Raw genomic sequence first — 22,756 nt, forward strand, 5'->3', positions numbered from 1 at the left:
TGCCAGCTTTTCTGCTTGCTTTTTAAGAGCATATGCAAATTTGTATTTTTTTATGGTACAATAATATACTGTGCTGCACGCTGGCTATACTTTCTTTTGCTGCCAAACTGCTATTTCGTGGCAAAGGTTGTGTTTTCTGCTTTATATGGTATTCACTTCAGTTCTCATCAACACATCTGGGCTAAAAAGAGTGCAGGGAATTGTGTGTTAGCTAAAAAGGTTTCGAAAAGGAATCACACTTTGGGGTGGTAGTGATGGCATCATCTGTCAGTGCTGTGTGAATGTTTACTGGTGGAAGAGCAAAGTAACCCTTTTCTTAAATAATAAAGTAGGTGTTTGTAACGTTGCTATCCAGATGAGGCCAGAGACAAAGAACTTTCCTTTATTCGAAGACATTATTGAGAGGTAAGCTGGAAGGGGCATGTTAACTGCTTATAGGGTATTGCTCGCCTCAGTTAGCTTCAGGACTCCTGTTCCTGTAGAATTGGTACCACTATTTAAACCATTGTGATATGACTGAAAATTGTTATAGTGTGGGGATTATTTATTTATTTATTACTATTTGGGGAGTGGAAGGTGCTTTGAAAGCAGAATTGCCGCTCTGTGCGTGTAGAATCCAATTTGTTTCAAGAACACTCAAAGCCTGTTTGCTAGAGGTGACAAGTAATGCTTCTATAGGATCATTTCATCTCTTTTGTTCAGACAAAGAAAGCTATTGCACAGCTTAAAAATCAGTGGACAGTGCACGTGACAGCCATTTTGAGTTGGCATACACAGCACTTGCATTAGGACATTAGTACTGGGATCTCTCTTTCTCTCTCTTAACCAAAAAAGCTCTGTATTACCTATTTCCCCCCAATGAGGAGCACAAACAAGCTGACTGCTTATTTAACAGAGATATTCTATTTTCCTTCTAACCATTGAGTAGTGGACAACAGAAGACCAAACAGCTGTGTTAGGATGTCTTTATTTATGTGTGTTGCAAATATAGAAGTATACGCTTTTATCTGATTTCAAATTGCATAGAAGCAGGCATGTGGTTTACATATTTACAGTGACCCCCAAAGGGCAAGATGGCAAGCTGTGTGTGCTGCCATTCTTTGAGGTAATCGCAGATCAAAAGCAATTTGTGTAAGTATAAAAGCGTGAAGAGTATCAAAGCTCTCTTAGCGCCATCATAGAAAACTCTGGATTGTTTGTGCCAGTGTGGAAAAGGCAAGGGAGGAAATGGGATCGATCACTGCCCAATTTAAAGGAAAGCTGGGTTTTTCAGCCTAGCAAGAGGCAGAACGGAGCAAGAGAGAATAGCACAAGTTGAGGGGAAATTAGTAGAAAAGGAAGTGACCTGCTTGGGATGAATCAAGATGCAACCAGGCATACCTCACAGGAATTGCATTTTGGGGTTGGGTTGGGGACGCGGGTGACGCTTGTGGGTTAAACCACAGAGCCTAGGACTTGCCAATCAGAAGGTCAGCAGTTTGATGGCGTGAGCTCCCGTTGCTCGGTCCCTGCTCCTGCCCACCTAGCAGTTAAGAAGCACATCAAAGTGCAAGTAGATAAATAGGTACCACTCTGACAGGAAGGTAAATGGCGTTTCCGTGCACTGCTCTCGCCAGAAGCGGCTCAGTCATGCTGGCCACATGACCTGTAAGCTGTACGCCGGCTCCCTCGGCCATTAAAGCGAGATGAGCGCCACAACCCCAGAGTCGGCCATGACTGGACCTAATGGGGAGGCACTAACAATTTTAATTCATTTTGTTGTTGGTATCTTCGTTATAAAGTCCCTCCTCTAGCAAACGGTGCCAATACAAAGTCTATATACTTGTATCACACAGATATAACATGGAAACCACGTGAGCTATTTTCCCAAAAGAACAGTACTAAAGGAATTCTTGGAAAATAATTGAGTTAAACTAAGGAGAAAAGAACTGTAAAGCTAGGCTTTGAGAGTGCTCTCTACTTTTGTACCATCAGTTTGTTCTCTCGCTCACTCAATCACACGTGCCACCTGCTGTCATGTGACTGAAATCTTTTTTGTTGACGGAAGTATTTGGGTCTGATTCAATTCTAAGAGTCCCATGGAAATGTGCCTATTCGTGTCAACGAGGATGGTGCAAGATCGTGACATCTATGATTAAAATGGCATGCATATGATTTATATTACCTATCAAATTATAAGGAAGTAAATAGGTGAAACGACCTTAGCATAATGCAATGTTTGAGAACCATCCAAAGGAAAAAAAGCTGAGCCAAACATGAAGAATCTGCCTTTTGTAGTTTTGGAAAGCTTCGCACAAAATAGGTACAGCAAAGCTGTTCCCCCGCCCCTTGGTCTGAAAAACTATCACATCATCGTAATAAGAGACTAAAAGTTCTGAAGTTAAGTCCTATTGATTTCAGTGGCCCTTGTTTCCTCTAAGTGTGCTTAAAATTATACACAAAATGTTCACAGAGTTTGGATTAACAGGGATGCTATTTTTGTGAGGGAAAAGGTCAAAGAGGCACACAGTCAGCTCTGATAAGCAGGATAACAGACAAGGCAATTAGGGCCCTTTTGTGGACCATGTTCCCTGGGCTGATTTGCAGAAATGTCATGGCTTTTTGCTGCAGGTTAGGTTAAGGTCAAGAGAAAAGGCATTGTGTAGTAGCAAGGATTTTGTCTTTCTGTGACCTGTACTTGAGAAGTCATTCATGACTTCCCATCTCCTAGAGCTTTCCAAACTGTTAGCTGCAGTGTGTAGGTGTGTCACACAAATGCTCCCTGTGCTCCTCCAGGGGCTGTAAAGCAGTTAGTTTAACCTCCTGTTTGTTAGTAAAACTGAATTACTGTGTCACGATTACAAATTGATGCATGTCTAAAACGGTGTGTCACCAACATGAAAAGTTTGGAAAGCTCCGCTGTACACAGTTTTCATTTGGTAATTAAAGTGTGGAAATGCATATTTTCTTCATGAATGTGATTTCTTTCAATACAAGTTCATTTTTCAAATGGTCTATACTAAATGATGTTTGGAACAGGTAGCAGAAAAGGATTGAAGAAAGCGATCATTCTATATACCACCTGCTGACACTAAATAAACAAGCGAATGATAAGACTATTTATATCTACAGAAAAAGCCTGTACCAAACAACTTATTATCATTATCATTATTATTTTGCTGGTGTGACATGGAAAACTTTTTCAGTTCTCTACTTTCCCACTTCCCTGCCAGTTGGCCTAGTCATCTGTCGCAGCAGAAATTGAGCACATGCACTGAAAATGGGTCTTCTCGTGCATTCTGTGGCCAGTTTTGTGTACATGTTTTGGGTGAGCTGATTTCTATGAAAGACCTAAAGGTAGTATAGATTAAGTCAATGAGAGGACATGGGCAACTTTCTTTCAGAAGACGTAGTTCCCTAGACATGTCTCAAACATCTCTCTTTGAAGAATATTTTACATTGGGCAAAACACTACCTGCATTTCAAATGTGTGAGACCCACAAGCATTCACGACACTCTGAAGCCAATGAGATCTCTGAATGACAATTATGTCGGATGCTTTCTTGTGTAAAAGGGTTTGTGTGTCCCTGAATTAACTTGTGCAATAGTGGGCCTTTCTAATTCAGCAGCTCTCATTATATCCTGCAGTAGACCAACATGGTTTCCAACTCACCTTTCCTCAGTTTACCTCACCAATGCTGAGTCTATATACCTACCTCTAGAAGCTATGTTGTATATATGACCCAAACAAACACCAGCATTTTACCTATTAAGTCAGGATCCCCCTTCAGAATTAAAATACTTCTTGTTGGCCTTACTTCAAGTTAACAGCCTTTGTCACATTTCACCATAGAAGAACTTTGAATATTATATACATCTATAAAAATCGAACTCTAAATTTCCAGCTTACAAAAAAGTATTCCTACTGGAGTGCGAACTACTACCGTTGAGCAGAGTTCTGCGTAAACGAAGTCCATTAAAAGGAAGCGTCCAGTTCATTGCAGACAAAGCAGGCTAACTCCTGAGACTCCACAGGTCAGGCATCAATAACCAAACTAGTTAGTTTCTGTGGTGCAAAGAACTAGTTCTTTCAGTAATGAAAAAAATATGGTCTCAACCACTTGTTTCTTTAGTTTTCTCAGTTTTTGATGCTCTTCCCGAAGAATGCAATTGTGATCCGCTCCCTTCTTAACTTTGGCTCTGTTTCCTTGCGTAGACTCCTCCCTGTCTTTGTTATTCTTACTACATGTTTTCAGCTACTGAGTCCAAGGCAAACCCAGCTGATTTTATTTCCTGCTTGGTTGTGAGTGGTGAGTCAGCTGGAAACCACATTTTGCAGACCACCACCATAGGTTGCTCACGGTTCTGCCATATGAACCTACCTAGTTCATATGAGGGAAGAGACCATTTTTCAAGGAGGTGATTGGGTGAATGTGAACACCTCCGTGGACCACTGGACCCTGAACCATTCATTGCAACAGTAACTTCATTGCATCCTGCAGCCGCCACCATTGACACCACTAGGTTGGAGCCAACCAGCTTCAAGTACTCATTGGGCATGTGCTGGAGGCCAGAGCAAGACAACATTAATTCATCCGTTCCTAGAACAGGGAGGGAGGAAGACCGGGGTAGGGGGTGGAGAACATTTTTTATTGTTCTTGCAGACACGGCCCCAGAGTGGAGGCCCAACTCTTTGAAAAAGCCATGTTATACAGGCGTAACACTCAGGTCATCAGATAAGGAGAGACCAGAGTCTCTCTCTCTTGAGGTTTTTTCTGGCTTAAAGGAAAGCTTGCCGTCTCTGTGCAGGCTGGCACTCCTCAAAACTGTGTTTGGCTCCACTGCCAGAGGCAAAGACCTGCCTGTTTCGCAGCAGAGATCATCGTAAGCGTAGTTCACATTGCCACATGGGAAATTCTGCAGCTTCACCAGTTCAATCCCTCCAATATCGATGTGAGGAGAGTGGTTCTGGCTCGGACATGAAGGCGATGCCCGAGAACTAGGGGAGGAACTGCAGTTCCCATCAAACCCCGAATCTTCCCGCTCTTGCGTTGTGTTGAGTTTGGAGCTGGGTTGGCAAACACCCTCCAGGACCCAGGATCCGTAAGTTGGGTTCCAAAGATTTTTGGTTTTATTCTTCAGCTTGTACGCTGGCTGGCTGGCAGACTCCAGTTTCTGGATCTGGGTCCCATTGCTGGAATCACTGGAGGAAGGCGTGCTAGCTCCTCTGGCTATCCAGTTACCAAGGTTCTCCACCAGCAGCTCCTGTGGACACTGCCCATATTTGTTCCCTGAATCATGGTCTTCCAATGTTATGAAGTTCATCTGCGGGGTAAGGGGAGGATTCCCCAGCAAAGGAACCTTCCCTGTGGAACTGTTTGGATGCAACGTAGTGCTTCCTTCATCCTCTGGTGTTGGGCTGCATTCAATGGGCAGCTCTGTATTGATCACATCAGGGTCCTGAAAGACAAGCAAGGATATTGAACTTCCTAAATACTATCACTTTGACCGATACAGACGCTAACATGCTTACAAGACCAAACCAGACATTACCAACAGATACAGAGGGTAGGATTCGTGTCTTATGAGTGCAACAATTTTTGCTTCTGCAATGAAACTTCCGCATTCTCCTCCCACTGTGCATGCCCTGCTCCTTCCCCAAATCTGCCCCAGATGGTTGGGGAAATACTAGAACAGATTTGGGAAGCACATGGAGGAAAGAGGGAGAACATATTGTTACACAAGCAGAAATCCTTGCACTGGGTTTGTTTTGTTTTTGCAGTGGGATGATCACATAGCACCATGTTGGATAGAACCATCAGGCACTTGGGACATCAACACTGTGTCAACCTAGTACACTGACTAGCAGGAGCTGTCCAGGGTGCCTCCCAGTCCTGCTTAGAGACGTGGGGATTGAACCTTCTTGCAAGGAAGATGCTCTGCCCATGGAACTGTACATTAAATCTGGAAAAGACTAGAGAAATGGTAGTGTGGGTGGTTGACCCCTTTGTTGCCTGCTGCTTCCTCAGTGGTGGAGAGAAGTGATCCTTCCCTTTTGGCTGCAGCCACTTGTGGCACTGAATGCTGCTCTGAAAGGCCCCTGAATGTTCAGTAGCACAAGGGGCTGTAGTAGGAAGGGGCCTATTTGGTGGAGCTCAGTGGGCCTGAGGAAACAACAGACTGATCCAGTATAAGGCATTTCTATCTGTTCAGGGGATGGGTGGGCAGGCAGGCAGGGGAGACCTGAAAGGTTATAGAAAGTACTCTGGATACCCACCACCACCACCATGGAATTTCACGAGAATATTCCTGACCTGTGTGCAGTACTTGATCCTTTCCAGAATGGTGGAGAAGTTGGGTCGGTACTCGGGACTATGCTGCCAACACTGCGTCATGATCCGGTAACTTGAAGAAGAATGGCAAAACAAAACCAACATCAGGAAGATGAGGAGGGTAAAAATTACCTAGTTGTTTAATCCCTTTTGCACTTCAAAACCATGACTTGACTTTTGTGGGCCCTTCAGGATTAATGATTCAGGTCACAAGCAGTTCTGTGTCTTTGAGGTGACCCAAAAAAGCCAGAAATGGGGGGGGGGACAGGGGGCGGTGGACTCTGTTCTACAATGGGCAAGTGGAAAAACATCTGACAACAAGACCATTTAATATAAAAGGTAAAGGGACCCCTGACCATTAGGTCCAGTCGTGGCCGACTCGGGTTGCGACGCTCATCTCGCTTTATTGGCCGAGGGAGCTGGCGTACAGCTTCCGTGCCATTTGGTCAGCATGATGAAGCCGCTTCTGGCAAACCAGAGCAGCGCACGGAAACTCCGTTTACTGTCCCGCCAGAGCAGTACCTATTTATCTACTTGCACTTTGACGTGCTTTCAAACTGCTAGGTTGGCAGGAGCAGGGACCAAGCAACAGGAGCTCACCCCGTCACAGGGATTCGAACCGCCGACCTTCTGATCAGCAAGTCCTAGGCTCTGGTTTAACCCACAGCGCCATTACACACACACACACACACACACACACACACACTCACTTATTTAAGAGATGCAATTAACTTTCACAGCAAATAAAGTAAGGAATCTTCCTTGTTTTCTCTTCCTGGTACCCTCTGAAGAAGCCAGAGAGAGGCAGGTGGTGGCAGAAGGAGAAAGAGGTTGGGGAGAGAACCTTAGGATGTGGGTTGGACAGCCAGGCTGCTGATCCAACCTGCCCTTTCAAAGGCATCCCTTGGGCTTTAAAAAATCAGGTCTGCAAGTGCTGGATATTTTTGTTCCAAGGAAAAGGCTCCCCAGTCCTGGAGCAGACCATTTTCACTGGCCTTATTTTGTAAAAATGAAGGCATACTCACACCGGCCCTGGGCAGTTCTTGGGTGGATCCATTCTTCCCCCACTGGTGACAAACTCCAGCACTTCTTGGTTGGTTTTGCAAGGGTAAGGCATATAGCCCAGGGAGAAGATCTCCCAAAGCAGAACTCCAAAGGACCTAGCAGAGAACCAGTGAATGGAATCCATTATTCTCTGGCCAGCACCTTAATAGTTTTATAGTTGCAAAGCACATGGCACGATGCTGCCCTTTCCTTTGCTTCTGTGGCCTCCTTCCTCTCAAAGGAGACTGGAGAATCAGAAACGTGTTGGCAAGACCTTAGGGTGAGATGCTGTCTGCCTGGTGGTCCCACACTAACAACCCTTCCTGTTTCTCAGTCCTCAGATCAATCACTGCAAGCCTATTGCTGCTGAAATGCTCATCCGCACTTCTCCCAAGCCGGAGTTTATGCAAAGGCAACTAGTTAAACAGCCCAGCACTTCCAGATAATGCTGGCCTTGTCATGAATTCATAGAATCAATTTCAATATGCATAGCAAGCATCTTCTCCAAAGACCATTGGTCTACCTAACTCAATAGAGGCCACATTCACACATCACTTTAAACCTCATTTAAGCTTCAGTGTGGATTAAAGATGAATGAACAGCATGCTAGTATTCAAGGTGAAATCTCGGTGCTTTTACTCCTCTCCTGTTCCTGCTATTGTCAGAAGCCAAGCCTAGGCTTAGCCTGGGCTTGTGGTTTTGTTTCCCCAAAACAAGTGGCAATGCGAAGGCATTTCTTACCAGGTGTCAGTCTTGGAGGTGAATATTCCTTCCAGGAAAGCCTCTGGAGGCATCCACTTGACTGGGAGCATGGCTCTCCCTCCTTTGCGGTAGTAGCTTGCCCTGGCAGGCCAAAGAAAAAGAGATGGGGAAGAGGAAATTAAAGCCCACAGAAGTAGCCGAGTAAGAAATGCTCCGGTTATCTCTCGCTTGGACTACTGCAATGCGCTCTATGTGGGGCTACCTTTGAAGGTGACCCGGAAACTACAACTAATCCAGAATGCAGCAGCTAGACTGGTGACTGGGGGCAGCCGCCGAGACCACATAACACTGGTCTTGAAAGACCTACATTGGCTCCCAGTACGTTTCCGAGCACAATTCAAAGTGTTGGTGCTGACCTTTAAAGCCCTAAACGGCCTCTGTCCAGTATACCTGAAGAAGCGTCTCCACCCCCCTTGTTCTACGTGGACACTGAGGTCCAGCGCCGAGGGCCTTCTGGCAGTTCCCTCACTGCGAGAAGCCAAGTTACAGGGAACCAGGCAGAGGGCCTTCTCGGTAGTGGCACCCGCCCTGTGGAACACCCTTCCAGCAGATGTCAAAGAGAACAACAATTATCAGACTTTTAGAAGACATCTGAAGGCAGCCTTGTTTAGGGAAGCTTTTAATGTTTAATAGACTATTGTATTTTAATATTCTGTTGGAAGCCGCCCAGAATGGCTGGGGAAGCACAGCCAGGGCGGGGTATAAATAATAAATTATTATTATTATTACTGTTATTATCATTATTATGTAAAGGCCTGGTCTGCCCCACATTACACCGTATACACAGGAAATGCAGTTAACACAAACAGATTTGAGTTTCTTTGGAAAGGCAGTGTCAGGGGCTCAGGAGCAGAGGCACAGGGGAGAGAGGAAATGGAGAGCGAAGGGGAAGAATCTGAGGGAAGCGTAGGGGAGTATGACAGTGAACCGAGAGATTCCATAAGTTTCTCCAGTGAATCAGAAGATTCCCAGAGGGGTGCGCCTATGGCCAGGGCAAGGGGGGTCCCAGGGGGGACGCACCAGAAACAAGAGGCCAGCGGGGACTCCCAAAGCAGCAGCTGAAGATCAGGACCAACTTCCCCACCAGAGCGTAGTGGGGGGGAAGAGTCCCATGCATCAGGGCCAGCGTCTCCTCCAGCAGGGAGAGAAGAGGAGTCAGGGCTGACCACGCTACATTCGGAGAGTGAGGGAACGGAGGGGAAGTCAGACCCAGCTAGCCACCCCGAAGGGGGAAGCAGTGACAGGAGCAGTGTAACGGTCAGGAGGAAGGTTGCCGGCTGGGTGCGCGCGCCAAGTTCAAATGTACAGCAGGGACAGCAGGAAACCAGGATAGGGAACCAGGTCCTAAAGCCCGCCGGAGGCAGGGGGAAGAATCAGGGGACTCAGCGTCAGAAGAGTCCAGAAAGGGCAAAACCCCAGCGGACAGGCAGACCCAGAGGAGAAAGGAGCAAAGGAAGAGGTGGAGCAAGGCTAGAGTCTTAAAGTGGTGTCTGGGGGGAGGAGATTCAGACGGAGCTTCAGCGGTCTAGAGTTTGAGACGTAGGGCTGCGCGCCGCGGCTTTGAAATCGAAACTGAACTTCAATAAAGACCTTTGTAAATAGCAACGAACTGGCGTTGGTCCTTTGTGAGCTGGGACCTCGGGCAGCTCTGACAGGCAGGAACATTTCTTCTAACTGCGATTGCTGCTTTATACTGAGTCAGACCCATTGGTCAATCTCAGTATTGCCTGCGCTGACTGGCAGTGGGATTTCAGGCAAAGAGTGTTTCACAGCCCTACCTGGGGACACCAGGGATTGAACCTCAGACCTTCTACATGCAAAACCAATGCTCTACCCCCTGAGCTACAGCCTTGCCTGCTTTTTTTGCCTTCTGTCGCTCGGGGACGTATTGCTGCTCTTCCTCCCACAAGAAAGTGTGCCTGAGATCAAGCTACAGGAGGAGGGTCGCTTCAAGCACTGCCATGACAGTAGTGGGTTAGGCAAGATGTATTGAGAAAAAGAACAAGAAAACTGCACACGGTTGCAGTTAGGAACACAAGAACAGCTATGCTGGATCTGGCGAATGGCTCTCATCCTGCAATTTCCAGCAGGTGGTATTCAGAAACATACGGACCATGCTTGATGTCAGACATGCATACAGTAGTACCTCGGGTTACATACGCTTCAGGTTACATACTCCGCTAACCCAGAAATAGTACCTCGGGTTAAGAACTTTACTTCAGGATGAGAACAGAAATCGTGCTCCAGCAGCAGCAGGAGGCCCCATCAGCTAAAGCGGTGCTTCAGGTTAAGAACAGTTTCAGGTTAAGAACAGACCTCCAGAATGAATTAAGTTCTTCACCCGAGGTACCACTGTACATGTCACTGATGGGATGTGTTAGGTTTGGCTTCCCTGCCCCCCCCATTGCTTTTATATTTTACCTGTAGATATCCCGGGCCATTCCGAAGTCGCCAATTTTAGCTACTCGCCCTGGCCCAGTGCAGGTCAGAAGGCAGTTTCTTGCAGCGATATCCCTGTGAAAGGACACACAAGCATGAGGTGGGAGCCGGGGATTTTGAAGTTCAAGTGGGCACCGTAAATACACACTTAAGGAAGCCATTACACAAAGCACTCACTTCTGCATGGACAGGCCCTCCTGTACTGCTGGCAAGTTATTTACATTTTCTTATTCAAATGCCATTTACCATGAATGACTACTACTTGAATGTCAGGGGCAAGGGAGTGAGTCTTGATCCCATTTGAAATTAACCCCCAACTAAAAGCTTTTAGAAAGCTGCAGGAGGACCATGACTGGTGGGACTTCTGGTGCCTGATCAAAAAGGGCCACTCATCTCTCCAAGAACTCCCTCTCCTACGTGTTTTCCCACTTGAAGCAAAAATGGAACAAGAAACTGACCAACTCTCTTATTTTTTTTAATGGCAGACACAGAGATGGAGCTTGTAAGCAGGGAAACCTCTGAGATCTGCCATTTGAAGTGGCTGTTTTGCCACTTTACCCTAAGGCTAGTTCTGGTTTATGACAGATTTGTTAGGTGAGGAGGGCTTCCTGGACTGAATCTGAATACTCCTTCCCCACCCACAGTTAAATCAGCATAGGCCCTTCACACTCTACTGTCTAGTAAGGGCATCTCTTTTATTACACTCATTATCCTTTTTTTTAATAGCTGGCATCTCTAAATACAGGAGTGCTACTTATACTGTTTTAATACAGCAATAGCATCCTTTACTTCATTCATGGGCAAAGCTTGTTATAGATACACCTAGATATTCACATCTACAAACCAAACTCAATGCTATAATTCTAAGAATAAAAGGAAACCAGGAACATATGTTGCAACACTGCCATCTAGTGGGCAAAGACACGATACACCGCTAGTACATGAAGAAGGCTTCTCAAGATGAACGTTTGATACCAACGTATGCAGAAAAGCTTATACTGAGTCAGACCACTGTTATTCCTAGCCCAGAACGGTTTACTCTGACTGGCTGTGGCTCTTCCAGGTCTCTGGCAGAGATCTTTTCTTACCAACTACTACCTGAACCTTTTAAATGGAAATGACAAGGATTGAACCTGTGACTTCCAGCATATGTAAAAGTATACTTTATCACTGAGATGTGGTTCACCTTTAAAAAGTTTAAGGAAGTATAAAGGAAACTTTATACATTTATCTGTTTCCCACTGAACCTCAGTAGAAATCTCGCTCATATATACGTTTTGTCTTTGAAAATAAAAAGTGGCTCCATTGTTTAACGACATGCAAATTTGCACAATTTCCTTTGTTTTCACAAGGAAGTGAGACATATCCACGGCTAACACCTGATCCTCCAGTGGAATGAACAGGACTATCTCATGTCATAACCAGCAGACATAACTCATCAGCATGGAATGATCTAGATTGCTAACGATGCATTTAGGGGGAATTAACCATTTGATAAAGATGCTGATAATGAGCTGGATAGAACGATGCAAAATGAGGCTTGCCTGGTGTCAGCCATGTGACATAGCTGCAAACTTTCCCCTTTTTTTAAGGGAAATTCCCTTATTCCAAATAGGATTCCTCGCAAGAGAAGGGAAATGTTGACAGCTATGCTCTGTGACGGGACGCGGGTGGCGCTGTGGGTTAAAGCCTCAGCACCTAGGGCTTGCCGATTGAAAGGTCGGTGGTTCGAATCCCCGTGGCGGGGTGCGCTCCCGTTGCTCGGTCCCAGCGCCTGCCAACCTAGCAGTTCGAAAGCACCCCCAGGTGCAAGTAGATAAATAGGGACCGCTTACTGGCGGGAAGGTAAACGGCGTTCCGTGTGCTGCACTGGCTCACCAGATGCAGCTTTGTCACGCTAGCCACGTGACCCGGAAGTGTCTCCGGACAGCGCTGGCCCCCGGCCTCTTAAGTGAGATGGGCGCACAACCCCAGAGTCTGTCAAGACTGGCCCGTACGGGCAGGGGTACCTTTACCTTTACCTTTATGCTCTGTGACCATCTCTGCCTCTGTCTACATGGTTTTCAAGAATTCATTCCTTTCCCTACTTGGTATGGAATGAGTTTCAACCTGTTTTAAGGTATTATCTCAAAGACCACACTATGTCATTGCGTCAAAATCAATGTCAAATTCGAAAAACAAAGTTTCTGTTTCAGAGGGCACAACTCCAATTTGCCTTTGGAGCTGTTAAGCCTATTTTGTTATTGTTTATTGAATTTATTCCCCACCCTTTTCTCCGAAGAGCCACAAGCTCAAGGTGGTCTACATGGTTCTTCTCCTTTCTCATTTATTCCACACACCAACCCTGTGAGGTAGGTTAGACTGAGAGGCAGTGAGTGGGTTTCATAGCCGAGTGGGGATTTGAACCCCTAGTCTCCCTAGTATGAGGACGCGGGTGGCTTACTCCCTCGTCTGACAATCTTAACCACTACACCACACTGGCTTCCCTATGAATAACACATCTATGACTCTTTGGAAAACAAGCCAAGAAATACAGCCCATGGGGAATCATTATACAGGTAAGCCTCTCTTACCTATGGATGAAGTGGTTCTCCTCCAGATACTTGCAACCACAAGCAATGTCCCTGGCTATATTCAGCAGGTCCTGCATTGCCAAGGTGGATGGCTGATTCTGCCAATGAGAGAGAGGGAAAACAAAGATTCAATATGGATGAGACATGGAGTGTGAGACATGGGAGTCTGGAAGGCACCAGTTTGAGAAGACTAAGAGTGTAGTTTTTTTACACTGAACGTTTCTGCTTCATGTCAGTTACACAACAAGGCTTTGCTCCACTCACATGATGAAGCTTATCCCCCTACTCGCCCCAATACATCTCTGCTTCCTAACAGAATGAACTCCAGGAAGTCTGTAGTGAACAACTGTTTCATTCATGCTCCCTCGTGACCTGAAAATAGTCACTGGGTGGCTGCAGCTGGGCATCACCAGCAAGATCTCCAGAGCAGGGCAAGGGGAGAGGCGATGGTTTACTCACCACCCGAGGCCGGTTCTGCCGAAGGAAGCTCTTCATATCTCCACCAGTCATAAGCTCCAACAGGATGAAGCGAGGCAAGGTCTGCAGGCTCACCCCAATGCACTGCACAATATTCTGGTGATTGAACTTGCTGAACCATCAGCCACCATGGAAGGATGGAAGAGAGGAGGGGGGGGGTTAAAATGATTTCAGAGTTAGGCAGTCACTAAGATCCTTCACTTAATACCTTCCTAAACTCTGGTAAACTGAATGGTATCAATCTCACAACTCTAGGAAGTTTTTGGATTTTAGGCCTGAGTTGCTGCAACCCACAGGTTATATAGGAAGCTACCTTGCACTGAGCCAGACAGTTGATTTTTCTAGATCAGTGATATCTACACCAGCCTGCCTTCCCCCGGTGTTTTGGCCTACAACTCCCATCAGCCCTAGCCAGCATGGCCAAGGGTCAGGGATGATGGGAGTTGTAGTCCAAAACATATGGAAGGGTGGTCGACACCAACCAGCAACAGTCAGCCAAGATTTCAGGCAGGAGATGTGGGGCTTAGAACCTGGGACCTTCTGTATCCCAGGTATGTATACGAGGGATCTCCTTTAATGGAACTAAGGCCTTAAGCCACTATTGGAGAGCTACGGGTACTTCGAGAAAGGGATGGGGGAGGGCAGTGGGCCAGGCTCTCAGTGCTACTGTCCAAAGCAGTCTGCTGGCAAATCTTAAGGGCCAATGCCGTTTCCATAGACCTCTCTATACGGGTACCTGTTGGTATCAATCAAGAGCAGGGTTTGGCCTATAGGTTGCCAGTTGCTGATCAAAGCCATTAAATAAATAGAAGGAAGCTTGAGGGAATTGCTTAAGCTCAGCAGGCATGATTATAGCACAAGAAATAAATTAATTGGAGTTGTGAGTTAACCGAACTGCTTTAAAACTTACTGCCTCTATATTTGAGTGTTCCCTGTTAGAAATGTACAGTACATGCAGTTTGAAAACACACATTAGTCCATCTAACTCAGTAGACAGCAGTGACATTCCAGGTTTGCAGGCAGGAAATATTCCTGGCGCTACCTGGCGATGCTGGGGATTGGAGCCCTTGACCCTCAGCATGCAAAACAGGTGTTCTACCACTAAGCTATGACCCTTCCCCAGACCCTCTGGCAGCTTCCAGAGCATTGTGATTCAGCCGCACGCTGGCAAATTCAGGTTATGCAAATAAAATTGATTTGGGGCTCTTGTGCAACAAGCCTGCTTCCAAAAACTTGGGTTATTTGTTTGTTTGTTTGCTTGCTTGCAGTAAGGAAAGTAATGGGAAATTAAGTGGAAGGCATGGGATGACAATCGATTGACATGATATGATATAACCTCCCTGCAAAACTGAAAACAAATCAGAATGCACTCTCAATAAACAGATTGTCTTGGAAGCCTCTGCTACATTTTCTTCCATAATCTGAGTACTGGGCTTCTTTCTATACATCAGCTCCTGTCAGAAATCAGTGATGCTTGCAGGGAGAATTAAGAGGATGAGGTAAGAAAGAAATACACCAGAGGGCAGTGAGAAATGTTTAGGGAAGTTTTTAATGACTGATGTTTAATGTATTTTTAATCTTTTGTTGGAAGCTGCCCAGAGTGCATTATTATTATTACATTATTAGGAGGAGGTACCCGAGGAAGGGGGATGGCAAGGTCTTGAACCAGGGAATAGATTGCCACAATCCTGTTTTGGACTTGACTTGTGGTATCTCTGCCAAAAAGGTCAACACTACCTCTGTCTTAGAGGAATGCATTATGTTATTCAAGCAATAAAACGAAATTTCTTTCAATACCATCTGTGTTTTTCTGGCACCCACAAGACAAGCACTCACAGCAAAACTTCCTTAAGTGGTAAGGCGGGGTGAGATGTGAACTTATGGTTTCCCCATAAGTGGGAGCAGCTAACAAATCAAACAAATGTGAAATTATCTCCAGGCAGATTTAAAAAAAAAACCACACAAACAAAATGCATGAGCACTCCTTTGCCCAGCCTTGTCACTCAGTGTGTCAGTTTGTGAGAGAGGCAGACAGTTGGCATCTGTTTGATCCTTGTGGCTTGTTGGAGCTGGAGGGTGCGGTGGGTGGGTCAGAGGCACCCTCCCTCAACTGCCTCCAGGAGAGTTTTTATTCCAAACAGCAATTAAGGTTGATCCGCCTAGCCATAAATAACGCAATCCCTCACACCACTCACTTGGCACTTGGGACGTGTAAAAACCTGCAAGGCTGTTGACTAAGGTGTGTCTCTCTCTTGTAGTCAAGTGGAACAAAACAAGCTGTAGTGAAGGGGAACCAACTTTGAGAATACCTATCAGGAAGAATCACCTCAGGCCCATCTTTGGGCTCACCTAGAACACAAACACCTCATGCCATGGGAAAGACAAGATCCTACATAAGCTCTAAAGTGAGCCCTGTACTGCAGAGGCTGCCCGTCTGGGGCACTCTAGATGTTGCCGAACTCCCAGGCCCATCACCCTCCACCCCCCAGCCAGTATGGCCAGTGGTGAGGGTTGATGGGAGTTGCAGTCCAGCAACACCTGAAGGGGGCTACATTGGTAATGCAGTACTCACCCCCCCCAAAAAAATATATGTTTAGGTGGTACTCTCATTTTGACTTAAGAATATCACCGGGAAAGGAAATGAAGCCGCCATCGGAGTGGTAGCAATGAAACTGACCAATCACCATGCTAGATTCCAACTCCTACTTCACACATTAAACGCTCGCTTCTGTCTGAGACTCGGGAAACACCGTGACAGGAAATGAGGCCGCCATTGGGGGTAGCAACGGAACTAACGATTCACCATGCAAGAGAAGAAACTAATTTTTTTAAAAATTTTAGTTTCTTCTCCCATTAAGATTCACAAAATGTTTAGGAGTATGCGTCTCCCAGAAAAAAGCACTGGCATTACCCTGTGGCAATGCACGGACAATGTTGTGAGGAGCACCCATGCACATTCAGCAACTCCCATGCCAAACACAGATATTAAGGGGGCAGGGCCAATGGAGATGTGAGTGGCACATGTGCTGAGGTCCCACTGCTCCTTCATGCAATGTCCCTGCATGTGAGTAAGGTAACTGGGTTTCGTTTTCCTCTGTCTTGTGGCCCATTATCCCATGTCTCCTGAAAAAAGAAGCTGCTGACAGATTAGCGACTCAACAGCTTGTGTTTAGAACAGGAGTCAGCAAACTTTTTCAGTAGGGGGCCGGTCCACTGTCCCTCAGACCTTGTGGGGGGCTGGACTATATGTTGAAAAAAATAATGAACAAATTCCTATGCCCCACAAATAACCCACCGATGCATTTTAAATAAAAGGACATTCTACACATGTAAAAACATGCTGATTCCCAGACCGTCCGTAGGCCAGATTTAGAAGGCATTTGGGCCAGATCTGGTCCTCAGGCCTTAGTTTGCCTACCCATGGTTTAGAACTTCTTAGCTGAACATTGGTATACTCCTAACCTTCCTGTCTTCTTTTGTTGTTCCTGTTTCTACACTGCAATCCCAAGCATGTTTACTCAGAATTAAATCCTACTCTGTTCACTGGGGCTTAATCTGAGGTAAAGATTGGTGGGAATGCAATGCCAGTCAGTTCCTAGGCCTCTGTCGCCTGCAAATCCTGTCCAATCCTGCTGGTTTGCCTAGCTCCTTTGCCTGTCTGCCTTGCATTTTTCTGGTCCTGTCTAAATCTGCCTCCTTGATCAATCCCCACTCCGCCTGTGTTGCTTATGCTCTAGTGAGCCTGACGGTCTCTGTGTTTTCAGTAATTTCAGCAAGCTGTTGTTCCACATCCAGCAATAATTTCTGTGGTATGGGTTTAGAAATTCTTTCCTGGTGAAATAATGACTTTGCTTCATACCTCGATGTAATTTTGGCGCCAAGAAAGGACCCAGTTATTTTCCTGTATGGTACTTTAGTGCTGCTTCCTCTTTTGTGTTATGGCGCTTTGATGTTCTTGTTTAACAACATTTTCATTTGTTTTATTGTTAACTTTTTGTAAGGCAACTAAAGAACCTTAGGCAAGAAGGCCACTTCAAATTCCAAGAATAAGCCAAAACTTTAATCCTGAACTGCCAAATACAATACAAATATTATTTGTATGCAGCTAGGTTATTTGAGCACATACAGTCTATCAGGTTGTTGTTTTTTTACATTCATTAGAAGCTCAGATATAGGCATGCCACTAGGGTGGGACATTAGAGACACTTATGAGTCTCAAAAAGGGTATCAAAGAACATTCATTATACTGAAAGTTATTTTAGAAATTCCATATGGAATAATTAAGCTTGTTTTTAAGACATGGGTTTTTGAGAGATAGGCTAGATATCTAGTTGTGCAGAATATACAATGCTGCCATAAACAGAGTCAGGCTATTTGTCAGTCAAGTATAGTATACTCAACTCTTGAGGGGGAAACAATTATCCAGGGCCTCCAGCAGAGACAGGATTTTCCTGCCATCTTATACCTGATCCATTTCAACGGGACTGAACCTGAGATCTTCTTTAGGCAAAACATCATGCGTTCCACCACTGTGCTACGGTCACTGAGCTGTGAGGACGGCATACCAGGAAGACTGGCCCACCTGCATCTTCCTATTGCTCCGTATGTAGAAGACTGATGCTACAGAGCACATTCAGCCACTGAATGTTATTGATGAATTGGAGGCATGTGAAACTGAACAGCAATGGTTTTTACACAACGCTTTCTCAGCAGGAGCAGTCTGAGCAGTGTGAGCTAAGAAATTCAACAGGACCCTTCTTCAAGGTCCACAATCATTTGCAACGTCCATTATTCCCGGTTCCGGGGGCGGGGGGCAGGGCGGGAACAGAGAACTGGGAAACTCAATTTCAGCAACCCTTCTAAAATAATTATCCTGGTTCACTATCTATGTATCTTGGCCCTGAATTGATTTTATGTAAGTGCTGTTGTTTTAAACTGTTTTTATATTTATCATTTTTTAAATATATATGCAATTGTTTTGTGTTAGCGTTTTTATAGATGCAATTGTTTTAACTGTTTTTATATGTGGTATTATACTGCAAATCGCCTCATGGGCAAAAATGCCTCATAAATGTAAGAAATAATAATAATTAAACATTCAGCACGATATGCACCCTTTAAAGGTTTCTGCTGCTGAAAACAAAGCAAGCCCATAGTAGAGTCTCCTGAGACGTATTTTATTTTCTAGCCATGTTTCTGTTAACTTCAAGGCAGAATGTTTTTAAACACACCTGATTATCAGTGCTTCCATTAGGAAATCCATCTCGTCCTGTTCAGAACAGATTTCTGGCAACGTCTATTGAGAAGGAGAAGAAAAAGCTGAACACATTACAAAGAAAATAAATTACTGGCAGGAGAAAACAAGGAGCTGGAAGAGCTGAAGTCTTTAATCAGGGCATTTCTTGTCTCCATTTTGTTCTGTGTTTTATCCTGTAAACACCCCCAAGGAACCTAACAGAATTAAAATACAATTAAAAAAAAATCTAACAACTCTGAAAACAAATCTTAAAACACAGTATTATAACTTAGATGCCCTTTGCACGCATCTGATACTTAAGCCTCATTATCTATAACAAAGTATATTCTGATTCACAATAGTGTGAATTTTAGGGAACTATTCTGTGGAGTTTCTGAACAGGAATAATGGTGAGGGAAGGAGGAGGGGAATAAGGGTGGAATATTTATATTCAAGTGGGTTTTGGGAGAATTTTTATGCTCACCCACACAAAGGCTGGCTACAATCTGTCTCTGTATTATAAAAAATGGATGAAAGAAAATACGATTTTGCTCCATTTCTTCTGTTAGTTCTGTATTTCAGGGGTGAACTCACTTTCTTTGCGAGGACACTTCACAAAACCCAGATGAATCTAGACAACTCCCCTACCAGTTTCCCACTGCAAGGAAATGGAGGGACGGGTGGCAGGAGAGTGCCCAACCCAGCCCCCTTCCTTCTGCCACCCCCCACAGGTCACACTGCTAGCCCTTCCTCCTCTCTACCCTCCACCAAGGCCCATGGAGGAAAAAAAATCCTGCACAGCAATAAATGTATAGTACATTATTTCCTGCTGGAAAGCATGCCACTTGTAGTTAAGTTTCACAATCCTCAGTAGCAAAGGTGGTTCTTTGTATCATTTGCTGCCAGAGAAAATGCTTGCTGGGACTCTTTGGAGCCCTCCTCAGCCTGATAACCCTTCCCTCTTCTCCAAGGTATGCTTTTACGTCAGGGAAGTAGGAGTGCTGGCAGGGAGGACAAAGGTGAGTTGCAAGGCCTAAATTGCGGTGGACTTGCTTGAGAAGGCTGTTCCTTTTCCAAATTGATTTCACAAGCAGGTGTGATCACATTTTTGAAGACCCATGCTTCAAACAATAATCCAAACACATCAATCAATTATTATCCTAATTGGAGGCCCTTGTTCTAGTGCTCCCTCCACCACTTTTGGACATTAGCTGAATCATTTCTACAGAGAGAGGAACTTTTCTGTGGTGGCATCAACATAAATTTGCTTCTTTATCCTTTCTACAGTTATTTTGCGGCACTAAGTATGGGTTTCTTTTTCCAATGACTTATTTTATATTGTTTTTAATTTATCTGTAAGTCATATTTGCTACCACTGTGGCAGAAAAGTGGGATAAGGATCTCACGAAGGAATAAAATAGCAAACAAAAATCTTATTTCTGCTTATTAATGTGCACACTGACCTTGATAGCCACTTGTAGTGGGCTGGGATCCCCCGTGATTCCGACCACTGTTCCTTTGTAAACTTCACCAAATGCCCCGTGTCCAAGTGCCCTGAAAGCGGTGGGTGGGTGGGGGGAATAAGACATACATTATCTCGTGCACAACCCATGGGTATGTTAAGCAAACACTGCTGTATTCCCAAAAGAAGGAAGATCCGGTGCTGTCTACTACAGGGTAACTTTCCTTGTGAGGAGAGAGTACTCAAATCTTACTTTGTTTTGGGATGTTTGTTTACAAATATACAACTTAAGCACTGAGTATCAGTCAAGTATCCAAACAGCCCTGGTGTGTGTGTGTGTGTGTGTATTTGTTTGACAAATTCCTCAAGGCAGCGGCCACCAGGTATTAAATGCTATTCGGCAAGCATCTCAGAAACCAGATTACATGAGATTTTTTAAAAAGTCAATTTGGGCTCTCCAAAGAACGTACTTCAAGCCATTATCTTACAAAGCCGGTCTTTCAAAATATCAAGATGGGACACATTTGTAGGAAATAAAACTGAGAAGCCATAATCAAATCTTGTTACTTTCCATTGGAACCCTGTGGCTCTGCAATTCAAAAAAGAACAAGATTGCTGCCAAGAAAAAAACAGGGTACTGTTGCTGCTAAACAACAACAATCCTGCATTAATAGACTACTTAAATCCCATTGAGGTTTCTAGTCAGAAATGAGATGAGATTTGGGCAAAACCTGAAACAACAGTTGGTAGAGCATGAGACTCTTAATCTAAGGGTCTTGGGTTTGAACCCCATGGTAGGCAAAAGTTCATTGCATTTCACGGATTTGGACTAAATGATCCTCATAACTCTACCACTCCATGATTCCAAATTCCAGTTCCCATTTTTCTGCCTCTGCTCATGCATCTGAAGAACTCATGCCTCCTCCACCCCAACCTGCCCATGGGCTGAAATCAGCATCTGAGGTTCCTCCATGAGCTCCCTCATCAAAAGGGAGGCAAATGGTAAATGCAGAGAGGACCGTTACACACCAGCCTGCTCTGGTGCCAAGATCATCATCTCAACCAAAGCCCTGCCATCAAATATGAGGCAGGTGGCAACTGAAGAGAGAGAGCCTTCTTGGTGGTGGCATCCTGTTTATGAAATTCACTCCTTAAATAGAGAGGATTGCCTGGAGTCTACTTTCTCGCAGTGTCATGCAAAGACTGTTTCATTCCTTTGAACATTTTCTTTTTCAGCCTGACACCTGGGGAGGTGGGGGAGGATATCCAAATCTAAAGTATGCAAAGAAACCTTAAGTAACGTGTGCAACACATTCTGCACTAACTTAGTGGATACAAATGGTCTTCATTTCAGGTATAACTGAGTGCTGTGCAGGCCTATTTGTATAATCAAAGCATTTGGTACAGGATTAGGGTAACATTCTAAGCCTGCTGGTTAGCCTGTTGACATCAGAGCCACTAATATTAAAACAACACCCCAACCTCTGCTAGGATTCCTCTTCCTACGTTAGCAAGAACGCGCTGCATTACCGGAGAAGGGAGATGTTCTTCCGTGGGATCTCCTTGAGTTCGCTGAGACTGGCTGCTTTTCCTGCAAAGCTGTAGTTGGGGTTGTAATCCGTCATGATAGTAGAAGTGCGGATTTTGCTCAGATTATATTCTGGGCTTTGGAGACGGGCCCTAGCCCCTTCAAGCTGCTTCTTCTTATGGTGATAAACTGAAAAGTTCACAGAGATAAAGACTGAAATAACCAACCTCTGGGAAGAGCAAAGTAATGCCCATAATAACTTTCCAATGTTTCACCTGGATGTTCTTTTGACTATTTAAACCCTGTTGTTTTTAGGCAGGATTTGCCCATTTATTGTGATCATTTCTGTTGAATCATAGATAAGCAAGCCTGTCTAGGTTATCAATGCCCCAGAGGTCAATCTATAAAGTATCCAAACATTCTTGGTAGAGAGCCACAAGAAAACCTCTAAGCAGATTACAAAAATATAAAACAAAACATTACAGTAATATTAAAATTCTCAATAAAAATAATTAAACACAGGGATCTGAAAACACTAAAAAATAACTAAAAAGAAGCTAAAAAGAGATAAAATACATGAAACGTCTACATGCATGGATAGGCTTGCCTAAGCAAAAATTTTTCAAGCAAAAATAACTTTAGTTCCTGAAATATTTGTGACTGTGAGGTTCTGTTGCAAAAAAATTCAGCCACCTGTGAATTGCAGAACATAAAAATGACAAAATAGGAAAGCTACACTGTTCAATCAAGCTCAAAAACACCGTCTTTATGCTTCTGTAAAATCCCTGATGGGAAAGGCAACTTGTGACCCTTTTTCAAAGGTGAAAAAAAGAATTCAGAAACATCAAAACACACTGATTATGTGCTGCTTGTGGCTAATAACAGATCTGAGAGGTAATTTGGATTGCAACAATGTGACACATA

At 44.6% G+C, this 22,756-nt stretch overlaps 1 protein-coding gene across 4 annotated transcripts in view; it reads right to left on the bottom strand.

The window, feature by feature from the left end:
- Positions 1–4,121: 4,121 nt before the first annotated feature.
- The window catches only part of LTK (leukocyte receptor tyrosine kinase), a 118,308-nt gene continuing 99,673 nt past the window's right edge, over positions 4,122–22,756 (bottom strand). For all 4 annotated transcript variants that reach the window (XM_081931669.1, XM_081931668.1, XM_081931667.1 and 1 more), the window contains 10 exons: positions 21,835–22,021; positions 20,306–20,396; positions 18,838–18,902; positions 13,589–13,718; positions 13,130–13,227; positions 10,539–10,631; positions 8,097–8,198; positions 7,337–7,471; positions 6,294–6,384; positions 4,122–5,439 (listed from right to left, as the gene is read on the bottom strand). In XM_081931669.1, the coding sequence (XP_081787795.1) occupies positions 4,687–5,439; positions 6,294–6,384; positions 7,337–7,471; positions 8,097–8,198; positions 10,539–10,631; positions 13,130–13,227; positions 13,589–13,718; positions 18,838–18,902; positions 20,306–20,396; positions 21,835–22,021 (1,745 nt within the window). In that variant the 3' untranslated portion in view covers positions 4,122–4,686. The remainder of the gene's footprint in view (positions 5,440–6,293; positions 6,385–7,336; positions 7,472–8,096; positions 8,199–10,538; positions 10,632–13,129; positions 13,228–13,588; positions 13,719–18,837; positions 18,903–20,305; positions 20,397–21,834; positions 22,022–22,756) is intronic.

Source organism: Podarcis melisellensis (genome assembly GCF_964234715.1).
Source record: "Podarcis melisellensis genome assembly, chromosome: 1".
NCBI classification, from domain to species: domain Eukaryota; kingdom Metazoa; phylum Chordata; class Lepidosauria; order Squamata; family Lacertidae; genus Podarcis; species Podarcis melisellensis.